This window comes from Rana temporaria, chromosome 1 (assembly GCF_905171775.1).
Source record: "Rana temporaria chromosome 1, aRanTem1.1, whole genome shotgun sequence".
Classification (NCBI taxonomy): domain Eukaryota; kingdom Metazoa; phylum Chordata; class Amphibia; order Anura; family Ranidae; genus Rana; species Rana temporaria.
In genome coordinates, this window is record NC_053489.1 from 669,089,731 (window position 1) to 669,104,419 (window position 14,689).

The 14,689-nt window shown below is 46.5% G+C and overlaps 1 protein-coding gene across 1 annotated transcript in view; it reads right to left on the reverse strand.

Moving 5' to 3' along the window:
• The window catches only part of LOC120944519 (proteinase-activated receptor 1-like), a 60,485-nt gene that overhangs the window by 11,798 nt on the left and 33,998 nt on the right, over positions 1-14,689 (reverse strand). The window contains exons 6-7 of the mRNA XM_040358555.1: positions 7,519-7,539; positions 268-285 (exon numbers count right to left, since the gene is read on the reverse strand). Coding sequence (XP_040214489.1) covers positions 268-285; positions 7,519-7,539 — 39 coding nt within the window. The remainder of the gene's footprint in view (positions 1-267; positions 286-7,518; positions 7,540-14,689) is intronic.

Below are 14,689 nucleotides of genomic sequence, written 5' to 3' on the forward strand. Positions count from 1 at the left end.
TGAAGCCCCTGGTCTTTTTGCCACCTAGCAACGCCCTTGCCCCCCACCCATATAAATCTAGTGCAGAGGTTGCTTGTATCATCCATGGACTTCAATGGATACATCCCATCCCAGTCTATTACCTTATTAGTAACATATTTCTTTTTTATTTGGTTACTTTATTATTATTATTATTATTATTATTATTATTATTATTATTATTATTATTATTATTAATAATAATAATAAAGAATGAATTAATTACTTTATTAACATAAATGAACTTACCAACACCAAAACGATCATCTGAAAAAACAAACAAAAAAAACAAACAATTAAGTTGGAGCTGAAAATGCATAATAAAACATTTCTAGGCTTTCCTCACCTTAGAGCAGGGGTCTCCAAACTTAAAGCGGGGGTTCACCCTTAGAGGGCACTTTTCCCCCTTAGCTTCCTGCTCGTTATTACTAGGGGAATCGGCTATTTATTTTAAAATATGTGCAGTACTTACCCGTTTACGAGATGCATCCTCTCCGTCGCTTCCGGGTATGGGCTTCGGGAATGGGCGTTCCTTCTTGATTGACAGTCTTCCGAGAGGCTTCCGACGGTCGCATCCATCGCGTCACGATTTTCCGAAAGAAGCCGAACGTCGGTGCGCAGGCGCAGTATAGAGCCGCACCGACGTTCGGCTTCTTTCGGCTACGAGTGACGCGATGGATGCGACCGTCGGAAGCCTCTCGGAAGAATGTCAATCAAGAAGGAACGCCCGCTCCCGAAGACCCATACCCGGAAGCGACGGAAGAAGATGCAGCTCGAAAACGGGTAAGTACTGCACATATTTTAATATAAATAGCCGATTCCCCTAGACCGAACGAGCAGGAAGCTAAGGGGAGATTTTTTTTTTTTTTTTAAATGGGTGAACTCCCGCTTTAATAGACAAACGGCCAGTTTACTGTTCTTCAGACTTAATGGGGGCCAGAATTTGGCCATCCGGTGTAGAAAAGATCACGATTATTAGTGGGAATAAATAATGCCCCATCTTTGGTGTCAGTGGGAGGAATCATTTGGCCCCATTGCTGGTGTAATTGGGAGAAATTGTGTCCCATTGTTGGTGCCTTTGCGAGGAATTGTGTCCCATCATTGGTGTCATTAAGCCCCATTGTTGGTGTCATTGGGAGAAATTATGTCCCAGTGTTGGTTTTATTGGGAGGAACTGTGCCCCATCATTGGTGTCATTGGGAGGAATTGTGTCCCATCATTGGTGTCATTGGGAGGAATTGTGTCCCATCATTGGTGTCATTAAGCCCCATTGTTGTTGTCATTGCGAGGAATTGTGTCCCATCATTGGTGTCATTAAGCCCCATTTCTGGTGTCATTGGGAGAAATTGTGTCCCATTGTTGGTGTTATTGGGAGGAATTGTGTCCCATCATTGGTGTCATTAAGCCCCATTGTTGTTGTCATTGCGAGGAATTGTGTCCCATGATTGGTGTCATTAAGCCCCATTTCTGGTGTCATTGGGAGAAATTGTGTCCCATCATTGGTGTCATTGAGCCCCATTTCTGGTGTCATTGGGAGGAACTGTGCCCCATCATTGGTGTCATTGGGAGGAATTGTGTCCCATCATTGGTGTCATTGGGAGGAATTGTGTCCCATCATTGGTGTCATTAAGCCCCATTGTTGTTGTCATTGCGAGGAATTGTGTCCCATCATTGGTGTCATTAAGCACCATTTCTGGTGTCAGTGGGAGAAATTGTGTCCCATCATTGGTGTCATTGGGAGGAATTGTGTCCCATCATTGGTGTCATTGGGAGGAATTGTGTCCCATCATTGGTGTCATTAAGCCCCGGGGGGCCTTTACAAAAAAAGAAGAAATAAAGAATAATATGTATAAAAGAAATTATAAAAAAAAAAAAGGGGGTAGCCATCCGGGGCCCTGGGGACCTCTGGGCCCTTTAATAAAAAGAAAAAAGAAACCTCTGGGCCCTTTAATGAAAAAAAAAAGATAAAAAAAGGGGGGGGGGGTTGCCATCCGGGGGGCCCTGGGGACCTCTGGGCCTTTTAATAAAAAAATATAAAAAAAAAAAAAAAAACATTTATAAAAAAAAAAAAAAAGGGGGGGGGGGTTGCCACATGGGGCCCTGGGGACCTCTGGGCCCTTTAATAATAATAATAATAATAAAAAATATATATGTGTGTATATATATATATATACAGTATATATATATATACACACACACAGTGCCTTGCGAAAGTATATATAATTTTTTTTATAAGAAAATAAATAAAAAAGGGGGGGGGGGTTGCCATCCAGGGCCCCGGGGACCTCCAGACCCCTAAAAAAAGGGGTCTTTTTTAAAGGGGGTTGCCATCCTGGCCCCTGGGGACCTCTGGGCCCCTTACAGGTGTACTGTCTGTACCCCCCTGATGGCGGCCCTGCTAAGCAGGTGCTAATGATCATCAATTTCACATGCAGCAACAAGACATAATGCAGCTATGCTGCATCAGCAAGGTCTCTCCCACACAAACAATTTAAAGCAGACTGGGGTTTCAAAGTGCGCTCTTCAAGCTCTTTTTCAGAAGCAGAAAAAAACGTCAGCCAAGGAAACTTAACCACTTAAGCCCCGGACCAATATGCTGCCAAATGCCCAAAGGCGTTTTTATAATTCGGCACTGCGTCGCTTTAACAGACAATTGCGCGGTCATGCGACGTGGCTCCCAAACAAAATTTGCGTCCTTTTCTTCATACAAATAGAGCTTTCTTTTGATGGTATTTGATTGCCTCTGCGATTTTAATTTTTTGCGCTATATACAAATATAGAGCGACATTTTTGAAAAAAAAAACAATATTTTTTTACTTTTTGTTAGAAGTAAAATCGAATAAACTAAATTTTAGTCAAAAATTTAGGCCAAAATGTATTCAGCCACATGTCTTTAGTAAAAAAAAATCTCAATATAAAAAAAAAATTAGCTACCTAGCGGCAACAGTGACACTGAGGCCCCATACTCACGACCAAACATGTCTGCTGAAACTGGCCCGCAGGCCAGTTTCAGCAGACATGTTTGGTCGTGTGTGGGCGCGAGCGGGCCGAATTCCAGCAAACATTTGCCCGCCGGGCCTTTTCCCAGCAGACAAATATTCCTGGACTTGTTTTAAAACAGCCCGCTGGAATTCAGCCCGCTCGGACATGTACGGTCGTCAGTACAGACCTACCGTACATGTCCAGGCGCCCGCCGTCCCTCGCATGCGTCGAATGACTTCGACGCATGCGTGGAAGCATTTTAAAGGCGGGCCGCCCACGTCGCCGCGTCATTGTCGCGGCGACACCGCGTCATCGACGCGGCGACACCGCGGACACGCCCCGCGTATTGTTTACGCGCGGACTTCTGTACGATGGTGTGTACAACCATCGTACAGAAGCCCTCTGGCAGACATGTATGGTGAAAACGGTCCGACGGACCGCTTTCACCATACATGTTTGTCCGTGTGTACCCGGCCTAATACAGCGATCAGAAAACCGATCGCTTAGTGACACTGGGAATAGGGGGTGAAAGGGTTAACTAGGGCGGTGATCAAGGGGTTAAACCTTTATTAGGGGGGGTACGGGGCTACCCTGGACCTAACACTAACTGCCTGTCACACTAACTGTCACACTGACACTAAATGCAGTGATCAGTAAATATATGATCACTGCATTCAGTGACACTGTGACAGGGGGCTGGGGGGGGGGGGGGGTGATCGCAAGGGGTTAAGTGTGCCTATGTGTGTGGTGTCAGTGTAGTGTTAGGTGCCACTTACTGTGATGTCTTCTCTCCTCTCGTCGGTTTCGAAAATACCGCCGAAAGGAGAGCTGACATCACTTCCTCTGCCAGTGTTTACATTACACAGGCAGTGGAAGTCACACGGCGGGGGGTTGCCGGATTGGCTGAGAGAGATCACGAGGGGGCAGACAAAAACGAACAGCCGCTCCCTCATCACGGATCGCTCCCGGAGGTAAGACCCCCCCCCCCATGTACCGGGAAAGGCAGGGACTTACATGTACGCCCATATGCCTGTACGTGCCATTCTGTGGACGTACATATACATGCGGCGGGCGTTAAGCGGTTAATGCAGCAGATGAAAGACAGACCGGCCCAGATTCACGTAGAGCGGCGTATCTTTGTGCGGGCGTAGCGCATCTCATATGCGCTACGCCGACGTAACATAGGGAGGCAAGACCAGTATTCACAAAGCACTCGCCCTCAACGTTGCGCCGGCATAACGTAAATTGGCCGGCGTAAGCCCGCCTAATTCAAAGTAGGAAGGTAGTGGACGTGATCTATTTAAATGAAGCGTGACCCCATGTAAATGAAGGTCCGAACGAACGGCGCGCGCGCATGCTCAGAATCACGTTGCATATATTCCCTAAGATACGACGGCTCAATGCCTACGACGTGAACGTAACCTACGCCCAAGCCTATTCATGTACGACTTACGTAAACAACGTAAAATACGACGGCTGTTCCCTGGTCCGTACCCTAACATGACTTACCCCTGCTTTATGAGGCTTAACTTTACGCCGGACGTACGCCTAACGTAAACGGCGTAGATTACTGCGACGGGCGTAAGTACGTTCGTGAATCGGCGTATCTCGCTCATTTACATATTCGACGCGTAAATCAATGGAAGCGTCCCTTGCGGCCAGCGTAAATATGCGCCCAAGATACGACGGCGTAGGAGACTTACGTTGGTTGGATCAAGCCAAAATTCAGGCGTATCTTGTATTGAGAATTAGGCGCACAGATACGACGGTGCATCCAAGAACTTACGCGGCGTATCAGAAGATACATCGGCGTAAGTCCTACGTGAATCTGGGCCATCATGTTTACTTCCCTTTAGCATCAGAATAAGTCCAGAATTGCCATCAGCACAGAACTGTCAGAAACCAGTGGGACCCAGGTAAACCCATCTACTGTCCGGAGAAGTCTGTCCAGAAGTGGTCTTTATGGAAATAATGTGGCGAAAAAGCCATACCTCCTATGTGAAAACAAGACAAAAGCCTCGTACACACGTCCGGTTTTCCCAGCAGGAAAAAAAAACAACGCTTTTCCTGACGGTATTCCTCTTAAGCCTGCCTTACATACACACGTTGAGGCCAAATACCGCTGAACTTCTGACTGAAAAGAACGCGGTGACGTCAAAGACTACGACGAGCCGATAAAATTACGTTCTATGCTTCCTCGCATGCGTTGAATTGTTTACGAGCATGCACGTTTTTTTCCCCCTCGGAAAAGCATACACACAACGGTTTTCACGACGGAAAAAAAATCTCTTTTTTCCCCGCAGTTTTCTCATTGGGAAAACTGCGATGGAGCATATACACGGCCGTTTTTTTCCGGCCAAAAGCTCTCATGCCAGTTTTCATGCCGGGAAAACCGGTCTTGTGTACGAGGTATAATGCCGCGTACACACGATCATTTTTCGGCATGAAAAAAAACTTTGTTTTTCCAACTTCATCATTAAAAACGACGTTGCCCACACACCATTGTTTAAAAAAAATTATTAACATATCGCGGTGATGTACAACACGTACAACGGCACTCTAAAGGGGAAGTTATATTCGCCTTGGGGCTGCTTTAGCTGATTCCATGTTAGTAAAAGACAATTTGTGCTTTTCTGTCTGTTACAGCGTGATGAATGTGCTTACTCCATTATGAGCGGTAGTTTTACCAGAACGAGCGCTCCCGTCTCATAACTTGCTTCTGAGCATGCGCGGGTTTAAAACTTAGTTTTTGCCCACACACGATCATTTTTTACAACTTCTTGTCCTGGAGACTGGAAAATGACTAGATATTTGTACACACAGTAAGGGAGTCCCGGAGCGAACAAATTTAGGGGGAGGGACGGCATGACAGGGTGGGACTGGCCGTAGGAGATAGGCTCGAGTTGGTGGAAGGGGAGGGGTAGCCTGTTAGTGGGCGGGTGCGGCAGAGGCGGGAAAAGCGGAGGAAGTGACGTATCGTCACTCCTGCATTTGTAACTGAAGAGAGAAGCTGCCCACCCACCCTCCCTGGTTTTAGGCTTTTAGATGGGCGGTGTTGGGACTATGGAAGACTAGGAAAGGCTGGAAGTTGGGGTAGGAAAAAGGTTGTACCCATAGGTGGTATGGGGGTTATTGGGTACCTTTCGGTTAACGAGGGTTAACCAGGAAGGGGTTAAAATGTTAGGTCACTGTGGACGGTTATACTGCCTCTGAGTCAGTGTCTTGCGACTGAGGCCTAGGTAATAATTGTTGTCCCAGTGTCCAAGTTGAGAGGGGTGGTCTTCTAGACCACCAAGTATTGGAAATGTGTTATAAAGTTATTTAACCACTTCCCGACCTCCTCATGTACATTTACGTCGGCAGAATGGCACGGACAGGCACAATCACGTACCTGTACGTCCTCTGCTAGACGTGGGTGGGGGGTCCGATCGGGACCCCCCCCCGGTACATGCGGAGGTCGGGTCCGCTCGGGGAGCGATCCGGGACAACGGCGCGGCTATTTGTTTATAGCCGCTCCGTCGCGATCGCTCCCCGGAGCTGAAGAACGGGGAGAGCCGTATGTAAACACGGCTTCCCCGTGCTTCACTGTGGCGGCTGCATCGATCGGGTGATCCCCTTTATAGGGGAGACTCGATCGATGACATCATTCCTACAGCCACACCCCCCTACACTAGTAAACACATACACAGTGATCCCTAAATGTTACAGCGCCCCCTGTGGTTAACTCCCAAACTGCAACTGTCATTTTCACAATAAACAATGCAATTTAAATGCATTTTTTGCTGTGAAAATGACAATGGTCCCAAAAATGTGTCAAAATTGTCTGAAGTGTCCGCCATAATGTCGCAGTCACGAAAAAAATCGCTGATCGCCGCCATTACTAGTAAAAAAAATAAAAATGCAAAAAAACTATCCCCTATTTTGTAAACGCTATAAATTTTGCGCAAACCAACCGATAAACGATTATTGCGATTTTTTTTTTTACCAAAAATAGGTAGAAGAATACGTATCGGCCTAAACTGAGGGAAAAAAAATGTTATATATGTTTTTGGGGGATATTTATTACAGCAAAAAGTAAAAAATTTTAGCTCTATTTTTGTTTATAGCGCAAAAAATAAAAACCGCAGAGGTGATCAAATACCACCAAAAGAAAGCTCTATTTGTGGGGAAAAAAGGACGCCAATTTTGTTTGGGAGCCACGTCGCACGACCGCGCAATTGTCTGTTAAAGCGACGCAGTCCCGAACTGTAAAAACCCCTTGGGTCTTTAGCCAGCATATTGGTCCGGGGCTTATTAAACGGCTATTTATGTTAATTTTGTAAATGGTTAAATAAAAAAGGCCGGAAGGCCAATTTTACTCCACAACGTGGTCCTTGGGGTTTGTGGGGTAAGGTATAAGGGGGTTGGGGTCATGTAAATAGTGGATGAAGTGTCACTAGGATCGGTCCTTAACATGTCATGTTGTATTGACTGGTGTACGTTTATGTCTTATAAAAAGATCCCAAGAAATATACTCACAATCACGATCTTCAATGTTTTCTGAAAAAGATAAAAAATATTTGAAATGCAGAGTGAACAGACTATAAACTAGTACATAATCTGTATGTTGGTGATACTGCAATTTTTATCTACATGACAAAACTCCAAGCAAACAGATAAATACAGAATGCAAATATGTGTATACCCCACTTTACCCCCGAGCCTGTTTTTCAGATTCGGCGTTTACAAGACTAAAACATTTTTTTTTGCTAGAAAATTACTTAAAACCCCCAAACATTATATATATTTTTTTCTAACACCCTAGAGAATAAAATGGCGGTCGTTGCAATACTTTTTGTCACGCCGTATTTGCGCAGCAGTCTTACAAGCGCACTTTTTTTGGAAAAAATTCACTTTTTTGAATTAAAAAATAAGATAACAATAAATTTGGCCCAATTGTTTTATATATTGTGAAAGATAATGTTACGCCGAGTAAAATGATACCCAACATGTCACGCTTAAAAATTGCGCCCGCTCGTGGCATGGCGTCAAACTTTTATCCTTAAAAATCTAGATAGGCGACGTTTAAAAAATTCTACAGGTTGCATGTTTTGAGATACAGAGGAAGTCTAGGGCTGGAATTATTGCTCTTGCTCTAACGATCGCAGCGATACCCCACTTGTGTGGTTTGAACACCGTTTTCATATGCGGGCGCTACTCGCGTATGCGTTCGCTTCTGCGCGCGAGCTCGTCGGGACGGGCGCTTTAAAAAAAAATTTGTTTTCTTATTTATTTTTATTTATTTTATAATTTTTTACACTGAAATAAAAAAAAAAAATTATCACTTTCATTCCTATTACAAGGAATGTAAACATCCCTTGTAATAGAAAAAAGCATGACAGGTCCTCTTAAATATGAGATCTGGGGTCAAAAAGACATCACATCTCATATTTAGACTTTAATGCAAAAAAAAAAAAAAAAAAAAAATGGAAATGTTGTCATTTAAAAAAATGACAACAAAAAAATGTCTCTTTAAGACGCTCGGTGGGACTGTTTTTGGAACGCCCAGTCCCGCAGCCCATAACCGGAAGCCGCGGAGAAGATCGCTCTCTAAAACGGTAAGTACAGCTTCGATTTTAAAAAAACTACCCGATTCCCCTTCACAAAATGAGCATCAATCTAATGTTAAAAATAGAGGGCCAGATTCACAGAATAGATACGACGGTGTATCTCCTAATACCCCGTCGTATCTCTTGTCCTATCTATGCGGCTGATTCATAGAATCAGGTTCCGCATAGATAGCCCTAAGATCCGACAGGTGTAATTGACTTACACTGTCGGATCTTAGGATGCAATACTTTGGCCGCCGCTGGGGGGATTTCGCGTCGTATTCCAGCGTCGGGTATGCAAATGAGGATTTACGGCGATCCACGAAGGTTTTAGCGTTCGTTACGTCGTCGCTAGTAATTTTTTCCCGTCCCAAAGTTACACCTGCTTTAACATGGCTTAACTTTAGTCGAGCCATGTTAAAGTATGGCCGTCGTTCCCGGGTCGAATCTCAATTTTTTGTTGGCGTAAGACGTCCGGGAATACGAATGGACGCTACGCACGTCGCCGTTCTAAAAAATTACGTCACATCACGCAAAGCACGGCGCGGGAGCGTGCCTAATTTAAATGGTACACGCCCCATTTGAATTGGGCGGGCTTGCGCCGGACGTGTTTACGATACACCGCCGCAAGTTTACAGCTAAGTGCTTTGTGGATCAGGCACTTACACTGAAAACTTGCGGCGGTGTAACGTAAACGGGATACGTTGCGCCGCCGCAATTGTACCAGAATCTGGCCCCAAGTTTTCGGGTGAACCTCCACTTTAATAACCAGACCAATTTTCAGCTTTCGGTGCTCTCACAATTTGAATGACAATTACTCAGTCATAAAACATTGTACCCAAATGACATTTTTGGCCTTTTTTTCCCACAAATGGAGCTTTCTTTTGGTGGTATTTAATCACCGTTGGGTTTTTATTTTTTGCGCTAGAAAAGAAAAAAGACAGAAAATTCAGAAAAAATATGAATTTTTCTTTGGTTCTGTTATAAAATTTAGCAAATTTGTAATTTTTCTTCATAAATTGTGGCCAAAATGTATACTGCTACATATCTTTGATAAAAATAAGTACAAATTGGTGAATATTATTTGGTCTTTGTGAAAGTTATAGTGTCCACAAGCTATGGTGCCAATATCTGAAAATTGTTTGGGGGTATTGCAGTGTATTGTGCGGGAGGTATTGCAGAGTATTGTGTGGGGGGTATTGCGGAGTATTGTGCAGGGGGGTATTGCAGAGTATTGTGCGGGGATATTGCAGAGTATTGTGCGGGGGGTATTGCGGAGTATTGTGCGGGGGTATTGCAGAGTATTGCGCGGGGAGTATTGCAGAGTATTGCGCAGGGGGTATTGCAGAGTATTGCGCAGGGGGTATTGCAGAGTATTGCGCAGGGGGTATTGCAGAGTATTGCGCAGGGGGTATTGCAGAGTATTGCGCAGGGGGTATTGTAGAGTATTGCGCAGGGGGTATTGCAGAGGCGATTCAGTTCGCATGTGTTGCGCTATATAAGTTTTCTCACTCACTATAAGAAAAAAGTAATTTAAAACTGCTTGCGGCTTTAATGTAATGTTTGGTCCCTGCAATATGGATGAAAATCATTGAGAAAAATAGCACAGACACAGACAGTACACACTGCAGAGGACAGAGACAGTACACCACGTGAAAGTACTTGCAGCAATATCCTTTGCCTGTAGTATTGATATGAGCAGATCCCTGACTCTAGGAGTAAATATGAGAAACACCAGCTTTACGTTAGGTGCACAATGTGCAGAGGACACAGACAGTACACACACACCACGTAGCTTTAGGTGCACACTACAGAGGACACAGACAGTACACCACGTGAGAATACTGCAGCTAGCACAATCACCTGCCTGTCAGTAAATTAGGAAGAGCAGATCTAGCTAAACTATACAGTGTATAAATATATGTACAACACCTGGGATGCATACATATCCTCTACACACTGTAACTCTAACTGACTAGCCTGCCTGCTCTGTCTACCTGCAATAAATGACATTCTCTCTCTGTCTCTCTTTGTCTCTCTCTGTCTTAACCACCGCAACACACTACACAAGGCCGACTTGCAGACAGCCTTTTATAGTGTGAGGCGTGTACTAAACCCCCTGAGCCATAATTGGCCAAAGCCACCCTGGCTTTGGCCAATTATGGCTCTCCGTTTTTTGCAAGCTGTGATTGGCCAAGCATGCGGGTCACAGTGCATGCTTGGCCAATCATCAGCCAGCAATGCACTGTGATGCCGCAGTGAATTATGGGCCGTGACATCCCACTCGAATTTGGTGCGAACGGCCCATAACGTTCGTAATTCGACGAACGGTCGAACATACGATGTTCGAGTCGAACATGAGTTTGACTCGAACACGAAGCTCATCCCTACTCTCTAACTCTGGGTTGCTGTACCTTTTCTCTTCTGTCACTAGGTGGCGCTTGCCTGTGGCAATAGATTGACAAGGGTGTAGCAAGGTCAGACTATGGATGGATGGGGTGTCTCAGCCAACAGGTAGGGGTTTCTTTAAGCCCCTTGGCCTGCTGGGAGAGCATATTTATTTCGGTGGAATCGGGTGATCGGGGTTCTGTGCCACCTGGACAGCTGTCTGGGAGGACATGTGTTATGTTGCCCCAGGTTGCTAGGCCAAGCTAGAGGCCTATCCCGGAGACACCTGGCTCCTAGGCTGCCTGAGGCCTATCCAGGAGCATGAGAAGCAGCGTATGAATGAATGAATTGTATAGCGCTACACATGTGAACTGAATCGCCTCTAGGCGCTTTTTGCAGTCAGTGTCTTCCCGGCTGGTGCGGTCATTTACCCCATAGGATCTTGACACGCTTGGAACACACAGTCGTACACACTTAGGCCGGGTACACACGAACAAACATGTATGGTGAAAGCGGTCCGTCGGACCGTTTTCACCATACATGTCTGCCAGATGGCTTCTGTACGATGGTTGTACACACCATCGTACAGAAGTCCGCGCGTAAACAATACGCGGGGCGTGTCCGCGGTGACGCAGCGACGTGGGCGGCCCGCCTTTAAAATGCTTCCACGAATGCGTCGAAGTCATTTGACGCATGCGAGGGACGGCGGGCGCCTGGACATGTACGGTAGGTCTGTACTGACGACCGTACATGTCCGAGCGGGCAGGATTCCAGCGGACGGTTTTAAAACACGTCCAGGAATATTTGTCTGCTGGGAAAAGGCCCGGCGGGCAAATGTTTGCTGGAATTCGGCCCGCTCGCGCCCACACACGACCGAACATGTCTGCTGAAACTGGCCCGCGGACCAGTTTCAGCAGACATGTTTGGTCGTGAGTATGGGGCCTCATATACATATATATATATACATATATATATACTGTATATATATATACTGGGCCAATTTGGCCAGGATCCAATTAACCTACCAGTATGTCTTTGGAGTGTGGGAAAATAGAGGGGTCTCAAGGATTCCCCAATTAACCCAGAGACTCCAATTGTGTTGTGTTGTTTTTAAATACCTGATGTTTGTTTTATGTTGTGTTTTTAGACCGTCTCCTGCGAAAGCGAAACTAGTCGAGACTCGAGACTAATGGTCTCATGATTTCAATTGTTTCACCGACATTTACCCCGTCTGCTAAATGGGGATTGCACAACCGGTGACCTGATTGTGGTCAAGTTTGTATTTTTTATAATGTTTTTATGTTTTGTATTTTTATCCTTGTCTTCAATGTTTATTTGTTAATAAATGCTTTCACAAATATGAATTATTCAGGTTTTTGAACCTAATTATCAAGTACCGGTATAGTCCTCCCTGCCCACATTACTTCATTGGAGTCTCGGGGTTAATTGGGGAATCCTTGAGACCCCTCTATTTTTCCATAGAACTAGGACGATGGTACACCCCCTATTTACTTTTATTATCAAAAAATAAAAAGGTTTTGATCATATTTGGAGTGTGGGAGTAAACCGGTGTACCCGGAGGAAACCCACGCAGACACAGGGAGAACATGCAAACTCCAAGCAGATGGTGTCGTGGTTGGGATTCGAACCAGCGACCCTTTTGCTGCTAGGTGAAAGTGCTAACCACTACACCACTGTGATGGGTAGGGTTGGGAATGGAGGATTGGAGTCCAACCGAGTTGTGAATGTTCAGCCGGACAGGGAACCAGTTGTGGTCGGCGGTAGAAGGGAAACTGTTGCCACTAAGGGACCATTCACCTTGTTACAGGAGACTACAGTGAGTTGCAAGAAGGCAGACATCACCATGCGGTTCTCCTTCTTCCCGCGGATGGGCGGTGCTTTGCTGGCTTGGCGCGAAACTCTATTATACGTCTCACGCAGGGGAGGGTGGCTCCTCCCACTTGAAAAACTTGTCCAGACACGTTGCAGGCGCGTGCTATGCTGCACGTATGCCCAAGCTTAGCTGTGTGAGGTTAACTCCCTCGTAGCCGGACAGTTCTAAGTACACGACACTCTTCGCTCTTTAATAAATCGCTACTCACGATTTCCGTTGCCAGAGGTGAAGGGGTGAAGTTGATGAGTAGATCAGTGAGCGAATGTCCAGTCAATGAATATGCTTTATTTCCAGGCTCAACATGGCCAACATCAACATGAGGTATAGAGGAAAGGTTGATGAAGCGATAGAGAACTTTGCAGTATCAGGCCTGGATATGAACCGAGCAATCCTGCTCTTAGTAGTAGTAATTTCAGTTCATCGCCACTCTAGCCAGAGTGGGTGAAGTGCCCCCAGACAGACTCCGGCCACAAGCCTGGCAGCCGAAGTGTCACTTTAGATTGCTGGGAGGAACAGACCTGGCTCTAGGACCTCTGCCACAGGTCTAATACTTGAATGAGCCGAACGGATTGAGCGAATCCTCCCAGTAAATTAGGTCAGGGTCACCAGGTGACAGTTGAAGTGTACCTGTCAATACCACGGTCACCAGATCCCCGAAGGTTCGTTCAAGCCCTGTTGGACAACCTGCCTCCGGGTTCTCCTCAAGCCGACCCCCCATTGAACAGCATACAGCCTGGGATCTCCTCAATGGAGCTGGGGACCGAGCAAGTCACTGGGGCCCCTTTCAGCAACAAGAAGCTCCGCGTAGCATGTGACCCCGGCCTGGTAGGCCATATCGCCTGGGGTCCGTTGGATGCGCACACCCTAAAGGTGGGTTCCGCACCTGGAACCCGCGAAGAACCAAGGAAAATGGCGTCTGCCACAGATATACTCTCCCCCAGCATGCCCCACGAGGGAAAACCCCTCTAATTGTCTGCTGGGGAAAAGCGGCTCCACCTGAACCCCTCTAGCGCCACCTGTCACCCAGGGGTGGGATCTGCACCCCTGGAGCGCAGACTGACCTACAGGACAGTTCTGGAATGACAGCAGCCCAAATTTAGCAAATTGTGAATGGGAGCAAAATAACTCTCCCATTCCCCACTAACTTTAGCGTAGTGCCCATACTGAAAGTAAGGGGGCGCTACAGTGAGATGTGGATGGGAGACACAGAGGTAAGCAGCTATGGAAGAAGGCTGAACTCTGCACTCTTGGTATGTATTGCCCCTTTTAAGACCCTCCCACTCAGGGGAGGGCTGGGCCAGGGGGCAGGGTGGCAATTGCCGCTGCCCACTACCATTTTTTTTACTCTGGTCTAGGAAGTTGGTCCGGGGGCATGGCCACGGCGGCCGACCGCTAGCTGTTGGATTCTGGGAGTTGTAGTCCATGCTCAAGCTGGAAAATAGAGCAGCGCAGAAGAAACTAAAACTCCCGGAGATTGGATTTTTGGAAGCAGGCAGAGGCAGGGTGTCCCAGGGAGTCGGGACGCAGGGCTGGGTGCTGGCTGCAACTTGCTGGCTGCAACTTGACCCCAGCCCCAGGAGGCTGTGGCATGCAAGGACCTGCTGAGATCACTGGGGTGAGACCCTGAAACCCATACACCCCATGTAACCTGCCTCAGTGATCAGGCTGCATTGATGGGCACTGGAGTTGGCTGCACTGGTGAGGCTGCATTGAAAAACCAGATGGGCCATATAGATGGTGAGCTGATTTGGCGGTTCAATGGCCACTTGACTGAACTTGCCCCCCGGGCCTAAGGCTGCCAGCCCTCCCCTGCTCCCAC